We start from the raw sequence: 24,895 nt of genomic DNA, 5'->3' as shown, positions 1-24,895 counted from the left end.
ACAGCACTCATTTACATCCATCCCTGCCTGGCCTCTGGAGGCATTTAGTCCACATACTTCTTTTTTTTTTTTTTTTTTTTAAATTAATTAATTAATTTATTTATTTATGGCTGTGTTGGGTCTTCGTTTCTGTGCGAGGGCTTTCTCTAGTTGTGGCAAGCGGGGGCCACTCTTCATCACGGTGCACGGGCCTCTCACTATCGCGGCCTCTCTTGCGGAGCACAGGCTCCAGACGCGCAGGCTCAGTAGTTGTGGCTCACGGGCCCAGTTGCTCCGCGGCATGTGGGATCTTCCCAGACCAGGGCTCGAACCCACGTCCCCTGCATTAGCAGGCAGATTCTCAACCACTGCGCCACCAGGGAAGCCCAGTCCACATACTTCTGAGGTAAATCTTATTAACTGTCTTCTAGTCCCATGGTCTCGTGTATGGTGCTTTTGGCAGAGACTGACCAGCATGGCTGGGCCCTGGAGTCCATAGGCTGCAGATACTTAGTGGACAAAGTGGTCTTTGTTCTGGAGTGTGGGGCTAGTTCCTGGCTTCCAGCAAACTCTTTGGACTTGCCTCCAAAAGACATCCAAAAGACATACCTGCTTGTAGGAGGAAGGCCTTCTTTTGTTCCTTTGTTGCGTGATTACAAACTAAGCCCTGGGCTAGGCAAGGGGTATACAGTGGTGAAAGAGACTGACACAGTGCTTGCCCTCAGGAAACTCAGTTGTTGAAAGTTTGATGTCCGTGCCCTTAGAATGCATGGAGCTTCCTGCCAGTCTATCTTCTCTTTAGTCTCACACACATCTACTCTCTGTTCCTTGTTTTCTTTTTTTTTTTTTTTTTTTTCCCCGTACGCGGGCCTCTCACTGCTGTGGCCTCTCCCGCCACAGAGCACAGGCTCCGGATGCGCAGGCCCAGCGGCCATGACCCATGGGCCCAGCCGCTCTGCGGCATGTGGGATCCTCCCGGACCGGGGCACGAACCCGTGTCCCCTGCATTGGCAGGCGGACTCTCAACCACTGCGCCACCAGGGAAGCCCCCTTGTTTTCTTTTGAGCTCAGATTTGTGCTGGGGCACATTGAAAGGGATACATTGTTACCTCCCATGTAGGATTAGAATTGTTCAGGAGACCAAAATGAGATCTACGTAAAGTACCTAGCACAGGTTTGGGTTCATAGGAAGAATCCATGAAAAATACTTACTCTTATTACGGGAAAAATTGGGAGGTGGAGGAAAAGTGATGGCCAGGGAGGTGGAAGGGCTGAAATAATCTCCCAGTGTTCTAGTGTGTGTTCCTCTTTGCCCTCCCAAATGTAATTTCCCAGAGCTCTGGAACCCTCTGGTTCCAGTTTCCTGAGGCCTTACTGCTTTTATGCACGAACAGGTTTAAAAATGGGATGGGAAGGATTGGAGGCTGGGAAGGAACAACATGAATAATACTTTGTATTTATGTTACATCTCTGTCTCCTGAGCTCAAAGTGCTCTACACCGTCTCATTAATCCTCCATGCTCTCCATGGGGTGGAAGGAAACAGGTTTTAGGAAGAGGTTTCCAACCCGGGCATCTTCCTCCTTCAGCCCAGCTGGACTTGCACCTTCCCACTTGTACCCCTTCTTCCATGGATTGGAATGCACTAAGAGGTCGTTTACGCTCCATAGGTACCCTGGGTAATGAAGGTACCCACGCCCTTACTCTGCCCTGCTGGGCTGCTTAGGAATTAATTGGGCCTTAGCTGCCAGCTTTTGTACATCTGTGTTGACCATTTGAGGCCTTACTTTCCTATTCATATGTATGTGTTTTCTTTTGTAAATATCTTTAGTTTTTAATTGTAAGAGTAATAGGTATGAATTTTAAACATCAAACAGGATAGGAGCTTATCAAGTAAAAAGTAAAAGGCTCTTATTGTCTCGTTTTGTCAACCCCTCTCCCCAGTATGTTCCCTTAACTCCCTCAAGATAGTGTGGAACCTTCTGGAGTTTTTTTTTTAATGCATATACAAAAGTGCCATATACACACAACACATACTGTGTTAATTTAACCATATCACCTCACTTGTACTGGTTCTGACGCTAACCTTGTGAAAGGTCCAAACAGGGCTAAGGAGGGCAGGAAGGGCAAGGAGGAGAAGAGTGTACTGCCCAGGCCATTTTCTTTCTGCTTGCGTGGTGCCCAACTGTGGTGGTTCATGCCCTGTTTTTTCCTTTCTCTGAAGGAGTTTGCACTGACCAACCCAGAGGAGAGCAGCACCAAAGAAACAGAGAGAAAGGAAACAGCAGAGGAGGAGCTGGATCCCAAGGTCCTGGAGGTGTTTCACCCGACACATGAGTGGCAGGCACTTCGGCCAGGTACCAAGCCCAGCGCTGTCCCCAGGAAACACACTTGAAATTCAAAATGTGTATGTCCTTTCTCCCCCCAGGGCTGTTTTGAAGGAACAGCCCCTCTCTGGCCTCCTGGAGGGGAGTAGGGGTGGCTGCTGCTGCAGGACTCAGGGACCTTCGTTTCCCTGCAGAACAGAAATTGTGGCATCTGAGTGCCCTGGAAGGAAGGCAGGTGGTGGGTGGCCAAGCTTTTGGAGCAAGTGATAGAAAACTTTCTTTCCTTGCACTTCTGAAGCACAGGAGAGGCAGTGACATGTGCCTCACTCTGCAAATGCTATTTTGGGCTCTGCTGCTCGGCTCAGTGCTGCTGAAATATTGTTCATGGGAGAGTCCGGAGCACTGGTGCGGGGCAGGAGTTCTCTGTTGTTAAAGGAACCTGTGCCAAGAAACAGGGGCTGTTCCTGGCCTGGTTTTTTAAATGGAGCATCCTCAGAAGGAGCAACTTTCTAACCCTTTTATGGCCCTGGGCCCAGGGCTTAAAATAATAATGAAAAAAGCCAGCAGTTGTGGTGTTTACCACATTCAGATACCGTGCTACGTGCTTCATGTGCATAATCTTGTTCAGTCTTCACAATAATAGGGGCTATTATTGTCTTTATATTCAGATGAAAACATTGAGACTCAGAGAGGTTAGGTGACTTGACCTATGTCATTCAGCCAACTTGTCCTATGTCATTGACCCCAGCCTGGACCCATCTTCCTCCCACTTGTTCTTCTAGAGTCCCATCTGTCCTTGGCTGGAGCCCGACTCTGGTGACACTTGAGCCCATTCTCAGGAGTAGGCTATTTGCGTTCTGCACTGTGGCGGGTGGATGGCAAGCCCTGGCAGCTGCCAGAGTATAGTTTCATCAACTCCTTGCTGATATTCATCACCATGTCCTCACTGCCCCCATTGCTGCTGTGCTGGCAGGGGCAGCGTTTGCTGTGCCAGCCAACTATCTGGTAGCAATATCACTCCTGCTGGGCTTGTATGCGGGTAGTTGCTGCCACAGAAGAGTGATGAATCACCAAGGAAACCAAGTAGGTGCTAATGGAGTTGGGTAGAGGGAGATTTTAGGGACAGAGTTACTGGGTTTAGCAGATCCAACCTCTGGCTGGCTTCCTCCACCTTCCCTGAGAACTGAGCCCCCCTGGTCTTTGGGGACTAAAACTAGAGGGGCTCTCAGGGTGTGGGAAGTGGAGGATGTATGCTGTATCCACTGATTTTACGTGATTCAAAGTGCTTGTACCACTTTTAACCAGGCAAGTGCCTTGAGCCGATGGAGGTCAATGTCCTGTCATCCCTACTCCTACCGTCTCTTTTCCTGTGGCACCTTTCAGGACCCCAGTCCACATTGCAGAACAAGCCTGAAAGTTCTGACCCAGGGCCCTTGCCCAGCCTCTGGGCAGTGGGGCTCCTGTTCATGGTTAAGCAAAAGAGCCCTTTTTGTATCTTTGGGGAGGGAGGGCCAGATTCTGTGTAACAAGGGCAGGCTGAGGGCTCTGAGCACCTCCTGGAGAATTAGAGTGGAGTACTGATTTTTATATTTAACTTGTTGCCCCATTGACATCATCTTCTGCCTTCTAGTTTCTCAATAGCCCCTTATAAGTTGTTCTGCCCCAAAGTCCCTTGAAGCTGCCCCAAAGGCTGGGGTGTTGTGCTTGAGAACAGACACTCAGCTCTGGGGGCAAAGCAAGTCTAGGTCCAGACGTGCTTGCCCCATATCCCAAGAGTGTTTTTCATTTCACCTACACTCACCCCCAAAGCAGGACCAGTGAGGGGAGGGAAAGTGAGAGATTTGTTATGGCCTCAGGGTTTGATGTGTGGTGATTCAGAGTCTGGTACTGTGGAGGCAGACAAGACTCTCTTAGGTCCCAGGACAGGATCAAGGTGTTCTGTGTGTATATTAAGATTTTATATGTTATGTCTGTTGGTAGGAAATTGACATCTCAGTAGTCTGTGTGGATAGCTGGCACTTACCTTTAATCAGAGTATATTTAATTCACCACATAACGAATGCTGCCTGGGAGCTTCCATCACAGCTACTGAAAGGTTAAAAGGAATGTAGCCAGTCCCAGGGTGAGTAGATAAATGAGGAGGTAGTATAATTTAGTGGTAAAGAGCACAGACTTTATTTTATTTTTTAAAGATTTATTTATTATTCATTTATTTATTTATTTTTGGCTGTGTCGGGTCTTAGTTGCAGCATGCAGGATCTTTGTTGAGGCATGTGGGATCTTTTGTTGCGGCACGCAGGGTTGTGGTGCGTGGGCTTTACTCTAGTTGTGGCATGCGGGTTTTCTCTCCTCTAGTTGTGGTGCGTGGGTTCCAGAGCGCGTGGGCTCCGTAGTTTGCAGCATGTGGGCTCTAGTTGAGGTGTGTGAGCTCACTAGTTGTGGCATGCAGGCTTAGTTGTCCCGTGGCGTGTGGGATCTTAGTTCCCTGACCAGGGATTGAACCCTCATTCCCTGCATTGTAAGGCAGATTCTTTAGCACTGGACCACCAGGGAAGTCCCAAGCACAGACTTTAGACTGATCCAGTCCTGGGTTCAAATCCTAGCTTTGCTACTTAGGGGATCTTGGGCAAGTCACTGAATCCTTCTGCCCTTCAGTTCCCCCATTGGTGATGTTGGGGAAATGTCCTGCCCAGCCTGCTGCAGAGGCTGTTTTGAGGATTCCCAACATGTAGACGTTACTTAGTACACAGCAGTTCTGATTTTTAATGGTAAATTTGCCATTTGTGCCACTCCTTAAACTTGATTGTGGAATTGGATGCCAGTGAGGGTACATGAGTATGTAGCCTTCCTGTCCTCTCTGGCTTTAGATAGGGAAGGGAACTTATGGTGACAAGGAGAGACTTCCATGGTCATGGGATGTTCTCCCTCTTTCCTTCCAGGGAGATTTTTGATAAGGGAGCAGAAGGGGTTAATACAACATTTCCTGCCTGAGAGCTAGGTGCATGGCATAGGAAGATGGTGGAATATCTTTTGGGGACTTTTAAGAGAATGGCAAAATGGCTAGTTTATGTTGACAGTTATTGATTTCAGTTCAGTACCTTCTGTCTCTTTAGGTCTCTGAAGGGAGGACCTCATCTCTGTTGTCCTCAGGTCTCCAAGGAGGGAATACTGGGCTATGTGGTCTGGGCTCATTTGAAGGCAGATTTGCTGACTGCCGGCTGTGGCCTGGAATACCAGGGGACCAACCTGTAACTTCATGGAACTTCCTACCAGGCCAGATAGGAGCTGGGCCCCAGTCACTTAGCCTTGGAGCAGCTGTATGTCACCCTCCTGAAGTCTCCCTGCCTCTGTTATTACTGTCAGCATCCTCACTGCGAGTCGCTTGTTCCTGGAAGTGATTTTCCTGTCTCTTTCTCTCTCTCTCCTGGTTTATTTTGGGATCTGTCATACCTTACGGAGGCACAGCAAGCATTTGAGTGTGGATTCAGCATCAGCTGTTCACAAGCAAGCAGAGGAAAGCTGTTTGCTGGCAGGTCCTGTGGGTTCTGGGCAGGGAACTCAGGAATTTGTCCTAGGGCTGAGGACCCCTGTACCCCAGGCTTTGTGCCTGTGCACTTGTTATTAGAGAAAACTGGTCACAGCCAGATATTGTGGGCCTTTTGCTCCCTGGGCATTTCCTGAGATCCTGCTTTGTGCCAGGCACTGTACTGGTAGCCAGAGACAGATAATAGCTCACATTTACTTAGCATCGACTGTGCCAGGCATCTTTTGAGGGCAGGTGCTATAACTACCCTCATTTTCATAGACAAAAATGAGTCTCAGAGATAAGTGACTTAGCCAAATGACCAGTAGGTGGTAGAGACAGAATTCAGATCTAGCTTTGTTTGGCCCTAAGCTTGAGTTCCTAACCACTGTACCATAATGTCTTTCTGGGTAGCAAATGCGACATGACCCCTGCCTTCCAGCAGCTTATGGTCTCACAGAGGATACAGAGAGAAAAAGTGTTTTGGATGTCCTGGTTTGTTTTGGAAGTGTCCTGTGCTCAGTGAGGGCACAAAGGCGGGTATGGGGAGGCCAGGCCAGGGCCTTCTCTCTATCCCTGAGATCTTGGTAGAGCTTTGAGTCAAATTTTATGATGCTAAACTTCCAAACCCACCTTCAGTTCTCTTTTTGAGCTGTGTGGCCTTGGTCAGTTTGATTAGAATCTCTGAACCTTAGTTTCCTCATATGGAAATAGGGATGAAAATACCTACTTCACAGAGATGGTGTGAGACTGAAACAAGATTAACACATGTAAAATGTTTCACTCTGGGCCTGACACATAGGAAATATTCAATAAATGGCTATAGTTGTCATTTAAAAAATATACCTTTGCTGCTGCCTCCCTTTCCTTGGGGACCTGAAGGAAAAGTGGAGGCGATGAGGCTATCTGAGCAAAGGCCTCTCTTGTTCTGCCCCTTACCCAGTGCTATATGTTGGCCTCATATGGGTTCAGGGAAGCTTAGACTTGGGGCTTCTTATTGACCTGAGGTGACTTGCAGGCTCTGAAATACTGTGTGAGAGCCTCTGGAATATTGGCATTAGCACAAAGAGCCACCTGATGGGAGCATGCAGGAAGCCTGTGCAGGAACACGTTCATGTGAGGGGGTTAAAAAAAAAAAAGTCTAAATCATCAACAACTGATGAGAGCAATCCAAGAATTATAGAGCACCAGCCATCTGGTCAGATCATTTCAGATCTGCACGAGCAATAGGAGGGAATTGAATTTTAAAAACCTCATTTATGGTAGACCAGCTACTCTGTTTCAGGCATTTAAGGGAGGAGTCTGATTTCCTGCAGGCCCTGGACATCTGTCTGAAGGAACACCTGACTCTGGTCTGGGTGACTCTGCAGGATTGTCTTTGTGAGGCCTTTGGCCCCTTGCAGCTTAGAAGAGGCTGTGTGATCTTCCAATCCTCAGACACCAACTTGGTATCCAATAATTCAATTCATTTCTGACACTATCTACCTGGAATTAGTGTCAGATCCCACAGTTAAAGGGCTCAGTCCCACTGCCTGTAATTCAGATGCTAGTCACAAGTCCCAGGCCACTGGACTTGTGACTGACCAGCTATAAATTAGGGATTCCCACAGTTCCCTCCTCAGGTTTGATAATTTGCTAGAACAGCTTACAGAACTCAGGAAAACATTTTACTTATGTTTACTGGTTTTTTATAAAGGCTACAACTCAGAATAGCCAAGTGGAAGAGATGCATAGAAGGTATGGGGGGTGGGGTGCAGAGCTTTCATGCCCTCTCTGAACACACTGCCCTCCCAGTACTTCTAGGTGTTCACCAATCAGAAGCTCTTGGAAGCCCCCTAGGGGCTTTTATGGAGGTTTCATTATTTAGGCGTGATTGATTAAGTCATTGGCCATTGGAGATTGAACTCAGTCTCCAGCCCCCCTTTCCTCCCTGGAGGTGGGGCTAAAAGTTCCAACTGTCTAATCAAGGCGTGGTCTTTCTGGTGACCTGCCCTCATCTTGAAGTTACCTAATTCCACACACACACACACACACACACACACACACAGATACACACCCACCCATCCCCCACAAGAGTCATTTCAGGAACCAGGGATAAAGACCAGATACTTTCTTTTTTTTTTTTTAAATACCACAGGCTACAATTGAGGGACTAAGGGGCAAAGCTCCCAGTGCCTTCTGCCACCTACCCAGCTCTGTGGTAGTCAGGAGGGATCTTCCTTACAGGTTATCTTATTCCCCAGGATGGTCCACAAGAGTATGACCTGCTTGTGTCCCATCGTTCACACACAGGCACACACACACCTCGAGGCCTATGAGCGGTGGGTGAGAGTAGGGGCATTGGTTAAGGGCAGTTCATACCTAAGCTCCTCTTGCTCATGAGAGTGGGGAGGTTGGGACTTCTTGGCTGCCACTGGGAGGTAATGGCCTGAGGGAGGGCTATAGCAAGGGGCCTCTGTTGGATGATCTTTCACCCTGGCTCAGAGCAGTGCTGGAAAAGTGGAGCAGGGGCGGGATAGAGGAAACTGCATGCTTTTTGTGTGGTGTGGTAATCTGTGTCCTCTCTTGAACACAAGTTGCTATCTCCAACAACTTTTCAGTATGAGGTGTTCAGCAGAGCTTATGTTTGGTGCTGCCTCCTTCTGCATAGTGCCTTCCTCCCCTACTTTGAAACCTTTCAAGTCTTCTGGGGATTCCCCAAGAACTTCATTTGTTTCTCTCCTGCCTATACTTCTAGTTCATCTCCCCCATTACTGCCACCTCTCTAGCCTTTGTTAAGCGTCTCTACTCTGAGCATCTCCTTTACTCCTTATCAGTATGAGTTTGTCAGGGAACTGCTGGGGGCATAGCAGGATGCCAGGCCTCTTGAGACCTGTAGGAGCAATGTCAGAGGCTCCAAATTACCCTGTACTGGGAGAGAAAATAATGGTGGGCTGGAATACGTGAAGGCCCCACATGGCTCCATAAGGACAGTTTAGAGCTCTTCATTTCAGAGAGACACCATTTCCCATATGTGGACTTCTCCCAGGATGGCTGACCACTGCCCCATAGCAGCCAAATTCCATACCCCCCTGGGGGGAGCAGGTGGAGGCCAGGGCAGGATGGCCACTGTCAAGGTTGAGGCCACTTTGAGACTAGCTGGCTGAGCACTGTACTGGCACCAGAGCATCTCTGCCTGGGCTTTGGCCTTAAGTACCTGGATGGGGCAGGCCAGGGTCCAGTTTTCAGTCTGTGGACTTGGATGGTTGGACATCTGCTTTCTAACAAGCGTTTATATGCTTAATGCTCACCCTAGGCCCTTATTCTCCCCTTCCTCTCCTTCCTCCATCTACTGGTTCTCTCTGAGGTTTAATAAAGAGTACTTAGAGTTGCACAGCCTCAGCTTTCAAAGATCGGGACCCACAAACTGACTTAAATAAAAAAACTTAGACTGGATTAGGGATAATGGAAAACTAGCTGCCAAAACCAATTCTGGCCCTTATACCCAGGGCTTGGCTTTAATTCAGAGAATCTGTGGAGCCTCCACTTCCCTTCTTTCTCTAATATTGCCCTCGCCCTACTGGCTAAGACTGTCTAGGCTATCTCCAAGGTTGGGATTAACCAGGGCTGGGAATAGCTCTCAAGGACTGACCTGGAGCTGGAATGAGAGGCCCTTTTCCAGAGCTTGTTCCATTCCTAGATTTGTCACAGTACTGGAGGTAGGACTTGATTGGTAACTTAAGAGGAGATAATATTTGACTAGGTAGAGAAGAGGACAGGTAGGAGGGGAGGATGACATGAACTCTCACTTTAAAAGTGAGAGTATATCTACCTGGTAGGAGAGGCAAAGATGTGTAGCAGAATAATGGGATGGTGGTGGTGTGCAGCATCCCCTCTGTCAGGATAGAGGGTGGTAGGAGGAAAGAGAATTGAAAAGCAGTAGATCTGACTTATGTGAAAATAAGTGTGTAGTTTAGTCCATTCAGGGCTGTGCCGTGAATGGGAGATGAGGAAATGAAGAAGGACGATATAAACTCCTGAGTCTGAGGAGTTTGAAAATAAGTGGAAGAAGAGAATTAAAACAGTAACTTCACAGATAGCCACACCAAAAAATTCATTTCTTGTTACATTTGTTGAACTCCTATAATGTTCCAGGTATAGTGCTTGATGTCGGAGATACCATGGTGGGCATTGACAGAGGGGCTTGCCTGCCTGGGCTTATGGTGTAGGAAGACCCCAGGTAGGAATATAATGCTGTGAGAAGACAGAGGTGTGGCCCTGAAGGAACATCTTCCCCGAGGCAACTCTTCATTTCAGAGAGACGCTGAAGCATTGAAGCTGAATGGAGAGAGCTTTTGTGTACGTTGGAAGGCAGAGGGGGAAGGAGGCACTGTTGACAGATTTGAAATCCCAGAGAGAAGATCATTGATGAAGCAAAGTTGTTTAGGTGGCAGATGGAAAGACTTGGCCTCATGAATGTGATGAGCCTTGGAAATTTGAAGCACAGCCTAGACAAAAACAAGGAAAAGTACGAGAGATGTAGAGGGAAATTGAGGAAGCTTCCATTAGATGTCTTTGATTTTCTGGGTCAAGCCAAGGGTGGGGTTTTTACCTTGGATGATGAAAGAGAAGGCCTTGATTGGGTGCTTAAGGAATGGCGAGGTTAAGGAATAACCACTGTGAGGAAGTTGCTCAGTCAAGCGGTCAGAACTAAGCATTGCTCAGCATCAGGGGCAAGTTGACGACTGACAGCCTGACTTTGTTCTGGGCCAGGACCAGTGGGCTTGGTGACTTTCTAGAGCAATGTGAGCCCTGGACAGTGGTTAGCTGAAGTGTGAGGAAAGATGGGTAGATCATTAAGGAGACTGTTGGATTGTCTTTGGGATTGATGAGGGAGACCTTTAGCCTATGGGGCAAGCTGGAGAGCTTTAGTGGAAGCTCCTCTGAACCTACTCTAACCTCCCCTCTTCTGAAACAGGGACTATCAAGACTCTTTGAGGCTCTTGGCAGTGCTCAAAGTCAGAGTTCAGGTGGTACCCCACTAGCCACTGATCTTCTAGGCAGGCCTGAAAAGAACCTGAATGAAGCAGAGCTTGTGTACAGTGGGCTCTGTAAGCCTTTTGTTCCTTGTGCTCTGATCAGACTGATTTTATTTCTGTTCATGTTGGGGTTTTGCTTTGTTACTTTTCATAGACTAGTAGGTTGTTGGTTTTGCCTTATTTCCCATAATATGTTGATTTGAGACAAACAAATTGATTTATATTTTAATTTCTTTAGTTCTCAGAATAGTCTGTTTATAGTTTGTATAATGCAGTTGTTTGAAAGGAGAGAATCATTTCTTTGGATTAAAAAGTTTTCAGATTTGATTACCTGTGGCCATAATTAGTTTATCTGAGCAGAGGTGAGGTTTTTTGGTTTTTTTTTTAACGTCTTTATTGGAGTATAATTGCTTTACAATGGTGTGTTAGTTTCTGCTTTATAACAGAGTGAATCAGCTATACATATACATATATCCCCATATCTCTTCCCTCTTGTGCTCCCTCCCTCCCATCCTCCCACCCCTCTAGGTGGTCACAAAGCACTGAGCTGATCTCCCTGTGATATGCGGCTGCTTCCCACTAGCTATCTATTTTACGTTTGGTAGTGTATATATGTCCATGCCACTCTCTCACTTTGTCCCAGCTTACCCGTCCCCCTCCCTGTGTCCTCAAGCCCATTCTCTAGTAGGTCTGTGTCTTTATTCCCGTTATGCCCCAAGGTACTTCATGACCTTTTTTTTTTTAAATTTCATACATATATGTTAGCATATGGTATTTGTTTTTCTCTTTCTGACTTACTTCACTCTATATTGACAGACTCTAGGTCCATCCACCTCGCTACAAATAACTCTATTTCGTTTCTTTTTATGGCTGAGTAATATTCCATTGTATACATGTGCCACATCTTCTTTATCCATTCATCTGTCGATGGACACTTAAGTTGCTTCCATGTCCTGGCTATTGTAAATAGAGCTGCAGTGAACATTGTGGTACATGACTCTTTTTGAATTATGGTTTTCTCAGGGTATTTGCCCAGTAGTGGGATTGCTGGGTCGTATGGTAGTTCTATTTTTACTTTTTTAAGGAACCTCCATACTGTTCTCCATAGTGGCTGTATCAATTTACATTCCCACCAGCAGTGCAAGAGGGTTCCCTTTTCCCCACACCCTCTCCAGCATTTATTGTTTGTAGATTTTTTGATGATGGCCATTCTGACTGGTGTGAGATGATATCTCATTGTAGTTTTGATTTGCATTTCTCTAATAATTAATGATGTTGAGCATTCTTTCATGTGTTTGTTGGCAATCTGTATATCTTCTTTGGAGAAATGTCTGTTTAGGTCTTCTGCCCATTTTTGGATTGGGTTGTTTGTTTTTTTGATATTGAGCTTCATGAGCTGCTTGTAAATTTTGGAGATTAATCCTTTGTCAGTTGTTTCATTTGCAAATATTTTCTCCCATTCTGAGTGTTCTCTTTTTGTCTTGTTTATGGTTTCCTTTGCTGTGCAAAAGCTGTTAAGTTTCATTAGGTCCCATTTATTTATTTTTGCTTTTATTTCCATTTCTCTAGGAGGTGGGTCAAAAAGGATCTTGCTGTGATTTATGTCATAGAGTGTTCTGCCTGTGTTTTCCTCTTTTGATAGTGTCTGGCCTTACATTTAGGTCTTTAATCCATTTTGGGTTTATTTTTGTGTATGGTGTTAGGGAGTGTTCTAATTTCATTCTTTTACATGTAGCTGTCCAGTTTTCCCAGCACCATTTATCGAAGGGGCTATCTTTTCTCCACTGTATATTCTTGCCTCCTTTATCAAAGATAAGGTGACCATATGTGCATGGGTTTATCTCTGGGCTTTCTATCCTGGTCCATTGATTTATATTTCTGTTTTTGTGCCAGTACCATACTGTCTTGATTACTAAGGCTTTGTAGTATAGTCTGAAGTCAGGGAGCCTGATTCCTCCAGCTCCGTTTTTCTTTCTCAAGATTGCTTTGGCTGTTCGGGGACTTTTGTGTTTCCACAAAATTGAAATTTTTTTGTTCTAGTTCTGTGAAAAATGCCAGTGGTAGTTTGATAGGGATTGCATTGAATATGTAGATTGCTTTGGGTAGTAGAGTCATTTTCACAATGTTGATTCTTCCAATCCAAGAACATGGTATATGTCTCCATCTATTTGTATCATCTTTAATTTCTTTCATCAGTGTCTTATAGTTTTCTGCATACAGGTCTTTTGTCTCCTTAGGTAGGTTTATTCCTAGGTATTTTATTCTTTTGTTGCAATGGTAAATGGGAGTGTTTTCTTAATTTCTCTTTCAGATTTTTCATCATTAGTGTGTAGGAATGCAAGAGATTTCTGTGCATTAATTTTGTATCCTGCTACTTTACCAAATTCATTGATTAGCTCTAGTAGTTTTCTGGAAGCATCTTTAGGATTCTGTATGTATAGTATCATGTCATCTGCAAACAGTGACAACTTTACCACTTCTTTTCCGATTTGGATTCCTTTTATTTTTCTTTCTTCTCTGATTGCTGTGGCTAAAACTTCCAAAACAATGTAGAATAATAGTGGTGAGAGTGGGCAACCTTATTTTATTCCTGATCTTAGAGGAAATGGTTTAGTTTTTCACCATTTGTCATATATGGCCTTTATTCTGTTGAGGTAAGTTCCCTCCATGCCTACTTTCTGGAGGGTTTTTATCATAAATGGGTGTTGATTTTGTCAAAAGCTTTTTCTGCATCTATTGAGATGATCATACGGTTTTTATTCTTCAGTTTGTTAATATGGTGTATCAGATTGATTGACTTGCGTATATTGAAGAATCCTTGCTTTCCTGGGAAAAACCCCGCTTGATCATGGTGTATGATCCTTTTAATGTGCTGTTGGATTCTGTTTGCTAGTATTTTGTTGAGGAGTTTTGCATCTATGTTCATCAGTGATACTGCCCTGTAGTTTTCTTTCTTTGTGACATCTTTGTCTGGTTTTGGTATCAGGGTGATGGTGGCCTCTTTGAATGAGTTTGGGAGTGTTCCTCTCTCTGCTATATTTTGGAAGTGTTTGAGAAGGATAGGTGTTAGCTCTTCTCTAAATATTTGATAGAATTTGCCTGTAAAGCTGTCTGGTCCTGGGCTTTTGTTTGTTGGAAGATTTTTAATCACAGTTTCAATTTCAGTGCTTGTGATTGGTCTGTTTATATTTTCTGTTTCTTCCTGGTTCAGTCTCGGAAGGTTGTACCTTTCTAAGAATATGTCCATTTCTTCCAGGTTGTCCATTTTATTGGCATAGAGTTGTTTGTAGTAATCTCTCATGATCCTTTGTATTTCTGCAGTGTCAGTTGTTACTTCTCCTTTTTCATTTCTAATTCTGTTGATTTGAGTTTTCTCCCTTTTTTTCTTGATGAGTTTGGCTAATGGTTTATCCAGTTCGTTTATCTTTTCAAAGAACCAGCTTTTAGTTTTATCGAACTTTGCTATCGTTTTCTTCATTTCTTTTTCATTTATTTCTGATCTGTTCTTTATGATTTCTTTCTTTCTGCTAACTTTGGGGTTTTTTGGTTCTTCTTTCTCTAATTGCTATAGGTGTAAGGTTAGGTTGTTTATTTGAGATGTTTCTTGTTTCTTAAGGTAGGATTGTATTGCTATAAACTTCCCTCTTAGAACTGCTTTTGCTGCATCCCATAGGTTTTGGGTTGTCATGTTTTCATTGTCATTTGTTTCTAGGTATTTTTTGCTTTCCTCTTTGATTTCTTCAGTGATCTCTTGGTTATTAAGTAGTGTATTGTTTAGCCTCCATGTGTTTGTATTTTTTACAGGTTTTTTCCTGTAATTGGTATCTAGTCTCATAGTGCTGTGGTCAGAAAAGATACTTGATACGAGTTCAATTTTTAAAAATTTACCAAGGCTTGATTTGTGACCCAAGATATGATCTATCCTGGAGAATGTTCCATGAGCACTTGGGAAGAAAGTGTGTTCTGTTGTTTTTGGATGGAATGTCCTATAAATATCAATTAAGTCCATGTTGTTTAATGTATCATTTAAAGCTTGTGTTTCCTTATTTATTTTCATTTTGGATGATCTGTCCATTGGTGAAAGTGCGGTGTTAATATCCCCCATGTGATTGTGTTACTGTTGATTTCCCCTTTTATGGTTGTTAGCTTTTGCCTTATGTACTGAGGTGCTCGTATGTTGGGTGCATAAATATTTACAATTGTTATATCTTCTTCTTGGATTGATCCCTTGATCATTATGTAGTGTTCTTTTTTGTCCCTTGTAATAGTCTTTGTTTTAAAGTCTATTTTATCTGATATGAGAATTGCTACTTTAGCTTTCTTTTGATTTCCATTTGCATGGAATATCTTTTTCCATCCCCTCACTTCCAGTCTGTATGTGCCCCTAGGTCTGAAGTGGGTCTCTTGTAGACAGTGTGTATACGGGTCATTTTTTTTGTATCCATTCAGCCAGTCTGTGTCTTTTGGATGGAGTATTTAATCCATTTACATTTAAGGTAATTATCAATATGTATGTTCCTATTACCATTTTCTTACTTGTTTTGGGTTTGTTATTGTAGGTCTTTCCTTTCTCTTGTGTTTCCTGCCTAGAGAAGTTTCTTTACCTTTTGTTGTAAAGCTTGTTTGGTGGTGCTGAATTCTCTTAGCTTTTGCTTGTCTGTAAAGGTTTTCATTTCTCCATCGAATCTGAATGAGATCCTTGCTGGGTAGAGTAATCTTGGTTGTAGTGTAATCTTGGTTGTAGGTTTTTCCCTTTCATCACTTTAAATATGTCCTGCCACTCCCTTCTGGCTTGCAGAGTTTCTGCTGGAAGTTCAGCTCTTAACCATATGGGGATTCCCTTGTATGTTATTTGTTTTTTTCCCTTGCTGCATTTTTTTTTTTTTGCGGTACACGGGCCTGTCACTGTTGTGGCGTCTCCTGTTGCGGAGCACAGGCTCTGGATGCGCAGGCTCAGCGGCCATGGCTCACGGGCCCAGCCGCTGCGCGGCATGTGGGATCTTCCCAGACCAGGGCATGAACCCGTGTCCCCTGCATTGGCAGGCGGACTCTCAACCACTGCGCCACCAGGGAAGCCCTTCCCTTGCTGCTTTTAATATTTTTTCTTTGTATTTAATTTTTGATAGTTTTATTAATATGTCTTGGCGTGTTTCTCCTTGCATTTATCCTGTATGGGACTCTCTGCGCTTCCTGGACTTCATTAACTATTTCCTTTCCCATATTTGGGAAGTTTTTAACTATAATCTCTTCAAATATTTTCTCAGTCCCTTTCTTTTTCTCTTTTTCTTCTGGGACCCCTGTATTTCCAATGTTGGTGTGTTTAATGTTGTCCCAGAGGTTTCTGAGGCTGTCCTCAATTATTTTAATTCTTTTTTCTTTATTCTGCTCTGCAGCAGTTATTTCCACTATTTTATATTCCAGGTCACTTATCCGTTCTTCTGCCTCAGTTATTCTGCTATTGAGTCCTTCTAGAGAATTTTAAATTTCATTTTTTGTGTTGTTCATCACTGTCTAAGTCCTTGTTAAACATTTCTTGTTTTTTCTCCATTCTATTTCCAAGATTTTGGATCACCTTTACTATCATTATTCTGAATTCTTTTTTGGGTAGACTGCCTATTTCCTCTTCATTTGTTTGGTCTGGTGGGTTTTTACCTTGCTCCTTCATCTGCTGTGTGTTTCTCTGTCTTCTACTTTTGCTTAACTTACTGTGTTTGGGGTCCCCTTTTCGCAGGCTGCTGGTTCGTAGTTCCCGTTGTTTTTGGTGTCTGCCCCCAATGGCTAAGATTGGTTCAGTGGGTTTTGTAGGCTTCCTGGTGGAGGGGACTAGGGCCTGTTTTCTGGTGGATGAGACTGGATCTTGTCTTTCTGGTGGGCAGGTCCACGTCTGGTGGTGTGTTTTGGGGTGTCTGTGACCTTATTATGATTTTAGGCAGCCTCACTGCTAACAGGTGCAGTTGTGTTCCTGTCTTGCTTGTTGTTTGGCATAGGGTGTCCAGCACTGTAGCTTGCTGGTTGTTGAGTGGAGCTGGGTCTTGGCATTGAGATGGATATCTCTGAGAGATTTTCACCATTTGATGTTACATGGAGCTGGGAGCTCTCTGGTGGACCAGTGTCCTGAACTTGGCTCTCCCATCTCAGAGGCATAGGCCTGACGGCTGGCCGGAGCACCAAGACCCTGTCATCCACACGACTCAGAATAAAAGAGAGAAAGAAAGGGAGGGAGGGAGGGAGGAAGGAAGGACAGAAGAAAGATAAAGTTATTAAAAATAAGAAAAATAATTTAAAAAGTAATAAAGAAAAAGAAATAAGAGAGCAACCAAACCAAAAACTAATCCCCCAATGATAACAGGCGTTAAAAACTATACTAAAAAAAAGAAAAAAAAAAAAGAATAGACAGAATCCTAGGACAAATGGTAGAAGCACAGCTCTACAGACAAAATCACACAATGAAGCTTACACAAACACACTCACAAAAAGAGAAAAAGGGAAAACAATATATGTATTGTTGCTCCCAAAGTCCATCGCCTCAATTTGGGATGATTCGTTGTCTATTCAGGTATTCCACAGATGCAGGGTACATCAAGTTGATTGTGGAGATTTAATCCGCTGCTCCTGAGGCTTCTGGGAGAGATTTCCCCTTCTTTTCTTTATTCACACACCTTCTGGGGTTCAGCTTTGGGTTTGGCCCCACCTCTGCGTGTAGGTTGACTGAGGGCGTCTGTTCCTTGCTCAGACAGTACGGGGTTAAAAGAGCAGCTGATTAGGGGGCTCTGGCTCACTCAGGCCAGGGGGAGGGCAGGGTAAGGAATGCGGGGTGAGCCTGTGGCGGCAGACGCCAGCATGACGTTGCACCAGCCTCAGGCGCGCCCTGTGTTCTCTTGGGGAAGTTGTCCCTGTATCACGGGACCCTGGCAGTGGCGGGCTGCACAGGCTCCCGGGAGGGGAGGTATGGATAGTGACCTGTGCTTGCACACGGGCTTCTTGGTGGCTGTAGCAGCAGTCTTAGCGTCTCATGCCCTTCTCTGGGGTCTGCGCTGATAGCCGCCGCTCGCGCCCACCTCTGGAGCTCATTTAGGCCGCGCTCTTAATCCCGTCTCCTCACGCAACGTGAAACAGAGGCAAGAAAATGTCTCTTGCCTCTTTGGCAGCTCCAGACCTTTTCCCTGACTCCCTCCCGGCTAACCGTGGCGCACTAGCCCCCTTCATTCTGTGTTCACGCAGCCAACCCCAGTCCTCTCCCTGGGATCCGACCTCCGAAGCCCGAGCCTCAGCTCCCAATCCCCGCCCGCCCCGGCGGGTGAGCACACAAGCCTCTCAGGCTGGTGAGTGCTGGTCGGCACCGGTCCTCTGTGCGGGAATCTCTCCGCTTTGCCCTGTGCACCCCTGTTGCTGTGCTCTCCTCTGTGGCTCTGAAGCTTACCCCCTCCGCCACCCCCCGTCTCTGCCCGTGAAGGGTTTCCTAGTGTGTGGAAACCTTTCCTCCTTCACAGCTCCCTCCCACTGGTGCAGGTCCTGTCCCTATTCTTTTGTCTCTGTTTTTTTCTTTTGCCCTACCCATGTACGTGGGGAGTTTCTTGCCTTTTGGGAGGTCTGAGGTCTTCTGCCAGCATTCAGTAGGTGTTCTGTAGGGGTTGTTCCACATGTAGATGTATTTGTGGGGAGGAAGGTGATCTCCACGTCTTACTCTTCCGCCATCTTGAAGCTCCTCCCCAAGGTGAGTTTTTATGGAGTAGTAATGTGGTGCTTTTGTCAAGTTTTTTTTTTTTTTGCCTAGCTGAAAGGAAACGACCCCCACCCCAGGCAGTCCTCTACGTGTTGCATAAACATTATTTGTTAACCTCCATTCTGTAATCCAGGTTTTGCCAAGTCAGGCTTTTGGGCAGAGGGTGAGGAGGTTGTCTAGTATCTCATGGCCAAGAATGACTGAGGTGGAATAGGACCCAGGAACTCTAGTCTAGCTGTTGGGGAAGGGAAGAAAACTAACATTTTGGGGGAACCCCCCTTGTCCTTAGTGCTTTATGTACATTATTAAGGGAGACTTAAAGATGCCCTGTAAAGAAGTGTTTATCTCTTCTCTTGGTCTCTTTTGGAGCCTGTATTTGGCCAGTGAGGGGGCCTCAGTTCCCATTGCTCTTCCCAGGATTTTCTTCTTTCTTCTGAAGATAGAAAGTGTAGGATCATTGCTTGAAAGTAGTGCTATTTCAGGTTTCTGTGGGAACAAAATAATGTGAATTTTGGAGGCTGTTGACATTGAGAGGGGAAATTATTTAAGAGGATGAAGAGTTATTCAAGCTGCCCTATCTTCGTTTCCTAGGTTAGATCTTAGGGGTAGATCCAGATGTTCCTTAAACACAGTGGATTAAGTAGCCCTGTGTGCAGTGTGATTGGAGGGCTGTTAGCTGGCTTTAGATTCCCACTGGGTTAGATTGCAGATAGAGAGGCTGGAGGAATTGTTCCCTAAAGACCATTAGCTTTTCAACCTCCAGTATTTGATCAAAATAGCTAGCTGAGGATACCTTGGAGTTAGATACAAAATGGAAGATTTCAAAGGAGGGGGGCTCTTTCTTGCCCAAAGCTGGCAGCCAAGTGAAATGTTTGATTTACAGGAGCCTATCTAAATGGGGGGGTTGGGAGGTGCCCTTTGAGGGAGTGAAGGAAAGTGGGGAGAAGTCAAGAGAAGGACAAATCAAAGGAAGCCTGAGTCTTTTCACCTATTTGCTGACGTCATTTAACCCTACTTATGCATGTCAGTGAAAGTCTTGGTTCTATAGTGACTGAATTTGGACAAAATACTTTTTCTCTGTTTTTTTCCTCCCTTTTCATGCTCTCAGCCCTTCTCTCTTCCTCCCTCACTGCCTGCCCTCTTTGCATTCTTTTCTCCCTTGCTGTAATGGCCTCTACCTGCTGCTGAGTGTCAGGTGGCAGGGGTGGATAGATGTGGAGTGTGTAGTTAGGGAAGTATTTTCTCAGTTCTACCAGCATCAAGAAATGACTTCATAAAGCAATTATACTCCAATAAAGATATTAAAAAAAAAAGAAAGAAATGACTTCCAAGCCAGTCCTTTCAGCCATGTATTTCACTGATTAATCAGAACAAGAGGAAAAACACTTTAGTGTTGTCAGAGAGGGGATTTGGGAAAAATCAAGTCTGTGGAACTGAGTGACCTAAAGTCATAGTCATTAACCGCAAGTCCTGGAGTGTAGCCAGAGTTCTTCCCAGCCTGGCTCCCACAGCCGTGTCCCTTGACACTCTGCCCTGTGCTACATGAATGGGTTGTGCCTCAACTTCCCCAAAGAGCCTGATGCTAAAGAGAAGGTGTCAGCTTGTGTTGCCCATCACTGGGCATCTCTGGGCATGACATGGAAAAGAAGCAATCCCAGAAGATTTCTTTTTTATCCTTTGACTGTAACGTCTTCATGTACTTGCAGAAGCCTTTGGAAGAGAGTGCTCTTGAGCTGAGCACACCTACATGCTTGTATGTTTCCCCTTTTCCTGGTACTGGTTGAGGGTGAGGTCTCAGGAGAACACTACCCTCTTCTTTGTCCTCAGGCCAGGAAGGTGCTTCTTATCAAGAGAAAGAAATTTCTGGTTGTATGGGCATAACTTAGAAATTAAAGTGGATAGTTTGTCTCCCTTGGAAAAAAGACAAAAGCCTAGAATGCCCTCTTCAAACATGTCCTTTGGGGAAGGAGTTGCCAGAGGGCAGAGTCTAGCCTGTATTTTGGCATGTGGTTGTTGTCGCAATGCCTTGAGTATAGCAGACAGTAGAGTGTGGCGGAGTCACTCTACCCGGGTTCAGCTCTGCCTTTTCCAGCTGGGTAGCCTTGGGCAAGTTATTTAATTCCGCTAAGGTTTAATGAAATATCCTGTAATGAAATATCATTTGTAAAATAGGGATAGTAATAATACCTACTTCAGAGGATTATTTTAAGTGGGGTAAATAAGGTAAGCATAGAAGTGTTTACTATAGTGCCAGGTATATAGGAATAGCTTAATAAATATTAGCTACTATTGTTTCTGTTGTAGTAAAAATGAGTGGACACCAGACAAGCCCAGACTGAGGTATGATCTAAAAATTAACTGACCAGTATTCAAATATGTCCAGATCGAGAATGACAAAGACCAAGGAACTGTCACAGATTGGAGAAGACTAAGGATACATGACAACTAAATGTGGTGTCATATCCTAGATGAGATTCTGGAACAGAAAAAAGGATATTGGAGGAAAAAACAGGTGAAATGCAAATAATCTGTAGTTTAGTTAACTACTATTGTACCAATGTTGATTTCTTAGTTTTGATAATCGTTCTGTGGTTATGTAAGATGTTAATATTAGGGGAAACTGAGTGAAGGGTATGGGGACTTTTTACTGTTTTTGCAGCTTTTCTCCAAGGCTAAAATTATTTTGAATTAAAAAGTTAAAATAAATGAAGTCCAAGTGACCTCTTAGGTAAAAAGAGAAACTGACCAGGGTGGAGCCATGCATAGCAGGTCATACCTGACTCAGTCTCACCTCCTATGTCGCAGGAAGGGCTCTTACTAAGGGGCCCCAATGCTTGGCCTTTAGCTCCTGAACACCTGCTGCATCCTGAGCAGAGTTTAGGCAGATAATTCGTTGGGTGACAACTCAAGACACACGCCCCAGTTCTGATTCTGCAGTGGTGCCATAGCAACTAGGGTGGAGGCCACTCATTTGGCATTAGGCTGAGTGATCAGGGCATTTGTCTCTGTTCCTTGGAATATAAATGAAATACTGCCTATTTTATCCTATTATCTAAGCACCAATCACTATGGCAATATGTTTGCAGATCTCAATGCCTACTCCTACGCTCACGCTCACTGTTTGATCATCCAGAAGAAAGAAAAATAAGTTCAAACCAAGATTTGCAATAATTTATTATTTTCTTTCCTGTTTTAAGTGCCTTTCTCTCACATAAAGCAGGTACTTTGCTTGCTCATCTTGGGTGCAGAAGGTACATGTGCTTTTCTTATGACTGATGTGGCCATCTCTGTCATGCTAATAACAGGCTTTGTAGAAGAAAGCCATTATTATCTTTGGGAGAATATGAGTCTTGGAGATTTTATTTTTGCATTGAAGTCAGCTGTGGGGGGCGGGGTCTGGAAAGTAGAAAGTCTTCCATTCTAGCCCACAGCTCCCTCGCCAGTATTTACCTTCCAAAAGTCCATATATTTTCTAAGTTAAAAAAAAAAATCAATGCTAAAAAATGTTCTTTGTATTTTAACTCAGTGGCTAAGGTGTACTGCTTTTTGCTGTTGATTTACAAATTTTATTGTCACACCCTGGGGATGCGTGTGGATTACTCAATAGTGTGACAAATGGCTGGTCTCTGAATTATGTATTGTATTACGGGAGAGTTCATAAACCATATTTCTCTGTAGGATATTTTAGGCATAAGACTAGTATGTGACACATGTGACTAAAAAAAAGATGGGAGGTGGTGGTGGGAGGGAGAAGTGTCCAGTTAAGATTGAACAGTACACTACCCCTGAAGGCTTGTGAATGCAGAGGGTTGAAATGCACAGACCTTGGGTGTGGATTGGGAGGATTGGAAGCACCTGGGCTAGAGGAGCAAGACAAGGCTACAAATCAAACCTTTGCTGCACCTTTGCTCGGGCTAGAGCCCCAGTGGAAAGATGACCAGCTTCCTTTCTCCTGGGGCTTCTCTTCAGTCAGATAACAAGTGGCCTGAGGCCAGAGAGTCTTGTACCTTGAGTGGGCCTTACACGCTCCTGCTCCCCCTCCCCCATGCAGCCACTTGTGCTGATGGATGTGTGCAAACCCTTTACAAATGGTTTGGCACTGCTTGGCTTGCAGAGGTTGTCTGTCTCTTTTGAATGAGCAACTTTATATTTGTGGCTTCTTTTCCCTGCACAGAGAGATATTGCCTTGTGTCAACTTCTGCCTTCTGATGGAAATGTTTACCATCCCTAGGGAAAGGCACCATTCTTTGGGGGTAATGTCTGCCGGTGCTTCCCATGCCTCATGGGAGCATAAGCCTGTGCTTAAGGGTGGACGGGAGGAGGTGGCCATTGAAGCGTGCACAATTGCCACCGAGGCAACCATCTGCCAGTGTCACGGCTCGAAGCCTGCCTTTGAATGTCTGCACTCCCAGGCCTACATGCATTATGCACAGCCTATTCTTTAAATGAGCTTTCTAAGTGTATATAATTCCTTCCTACCCTGTTGTTGTATAGTCTGCCTCAGGGCACCATTCAGAATCTCCCCTAATTATACTGTAGCTCAGCTTAGTGTCTAGCATTTAGAATTTCTGGTAATAGCTGATTTTTTTTTTGATAGATTTCTAAAACTGCAGTGAGGGATTGATTTACAGTTAAAGGAGGATTTGCTTCTTAAAGGGAAATTATCAACACTGTGATGATACAGTTTCATGGCAGTGGTATTTTGACTCTATCCAAAGCCACAGTCTAGCTTGCCTGGCTTCTTCCAGAATGGACTCTGTAATTTGAGGAGGCTGCTCCAGCATTAGAATGAAATCAGTGCTTCGAGTTGTAGACCACCGTCTTCCCTTCCTGAGATGTAGGAATTTTTGCACATGCTGCTTAGAAAAAAGGGATTCATAACATGACTCATTCCTTGCCCACAGATCTAGGATTCCTGCCATCCAGTAAGTTTTGGCAGGCAGGCAGTGTATGTGGAGAGTAATTCTTGTCTCCCTGTGCCTGCACTGCTCCCCTCATTGCGTATGCCTCCTGGGTGGAGTCTGGGGTGTCTAGCTTTTCATCTCTGTTGCTTTTCCTCCCAAGCAACCCCTGTGTCTCCTGTAGGTCTGTCTTTTAGTATCTGTGAGGTAGAGGGCACAGTTTTTCATATACCCAGAACTTTATGGAGAGATCTATGGGAAGAGTTCAGGTCCTGAGGTGTTTTGAGTACTTACTATGTGCCTACCATTGTGTTGAGTACAGTGGGAGCATAGCAGAGTATCTTGGCTTTAAGCACCACAGGGAATCCATTTGATCAAGAACGTTGGCGGTCCCACCCTTCCACTCATAGGTCTTGATGTATAGGTGTCTTTGTGTCTGTCATTACAGTGTTGACCTCTTAAAGTCATTAAGGCGTCCAGGTTAGTGCTGGTAAGGCCATGAAGCTGTTAAGAATGAGTTACTGGTCCAGCAATTCCACTCTTGTGTATATATTAAAATATATATGCAAAAACCCTAATTGGAAAAGATACATGCACCCCAGTGTTCATAGCAGCATTATTTACAGTTGCCAGGATATGAAAGCAACCTGAGTGTCAATCAACAGATGAATGGATAAAGAAAACGTGATATGTGTGTGTGTGTGTATATATATATATATATATATATATATATATATATATATATATATATATATATAGGAATACTACTAAGCCGTAAAAAAGAATGAAGTTTTGCCCTTTGCAGCAACAAGGATGGACTTGGATGGCATAATGCTAAGTGAAATAAGTCAGAAAGGGAAAGACATATACTGTATTATATCATATGTGGAATCTAAAAAATAAAATGAACTGGTGAACATAACAAAAAGAAGCAGAGTCACAGATACAGAGAACAAACTAGTAGTTACTAGTGGGGATAGGGAAGGGGGAGGGGCAATGTAGGGGTAGGAGATTAGGAGGTACAATCTATTAGGTATAAAATAAGCTACAATGATATATTGTACAACACAAAGAATATAGACAATATTTTGTTATAACCATAAATGGAATATACCTTTATAAATGTGAATCACTATGTTGTATACCTGTAATTTATAGAATATTATACATCAGCTATACTTCAGTTGAAAAAAAGGAATGAGTTGTTGGTGACTTTGGACTCTCCTTTGCCTTATGTTGGGGGAGGGGAGAGGAAAAAGGAACATTGTGTTCTAGAAAATCGTTTGCTATGAAGACTTGGTTAAACTTTTTTTCTTCTCACCCACCCCTAGATAAGTCAAAAGAACCTCAGAAAACAGAATGGAGGGCAGAATGGAACTTTGGGGGACCAGAGACAATGAGAAATCTCTGAGGTCAGAGAGAGAGC

The 24,895-nt window shown here is 44.4% G+C and overlaps 1 protein-coding gene across 10 annotated transcripts in view; it reads left to right on the top strand.

Annotated features, from left to right (window-relative positions):
* SIL1 (SIL1 nucleotide exchange factor) overlaps positions 1-24,895 on the top strand; it is a 313,491-nt gene that overhangs the window by 117,396 nt on the left and 171,200 nt on the right. For all 10 annotated transcript variants that reach the window (XM_089908487.1, XM_089908488.1, XM_089908485.1 and 7 more), the window contains one exon: positions 2,202-2,334. In XM_089908487.1, the coding sequence (XP_089764613.1) occupies positions 2,202-2,334 (133 nt within the window). The remainder of the gene's footprint in view (positions 1-2,201; positions 2,335-24,895) is intronic.

The sequence above is a fragment of the Delphinapterus leucas genome, chromosome 3 (assembly GCF_059928025.1).
Source record: "Delphinapterus leucas isolate spDelLeu-1000000601 "Yukka" chromosome 3, BTC_Dleu_Yukka2, whole genome shotgun sequence".
NCBI classification, from domain to species: Eukaryota; Metazoa; Chordata; class Mammalia; order Artiodactyla; family Monodontidae; genus Delphinapterus; species Delphinapterus leucas.
This window is presented reverse-complemented; position numbering and strand designations above follow the sequence as displayed.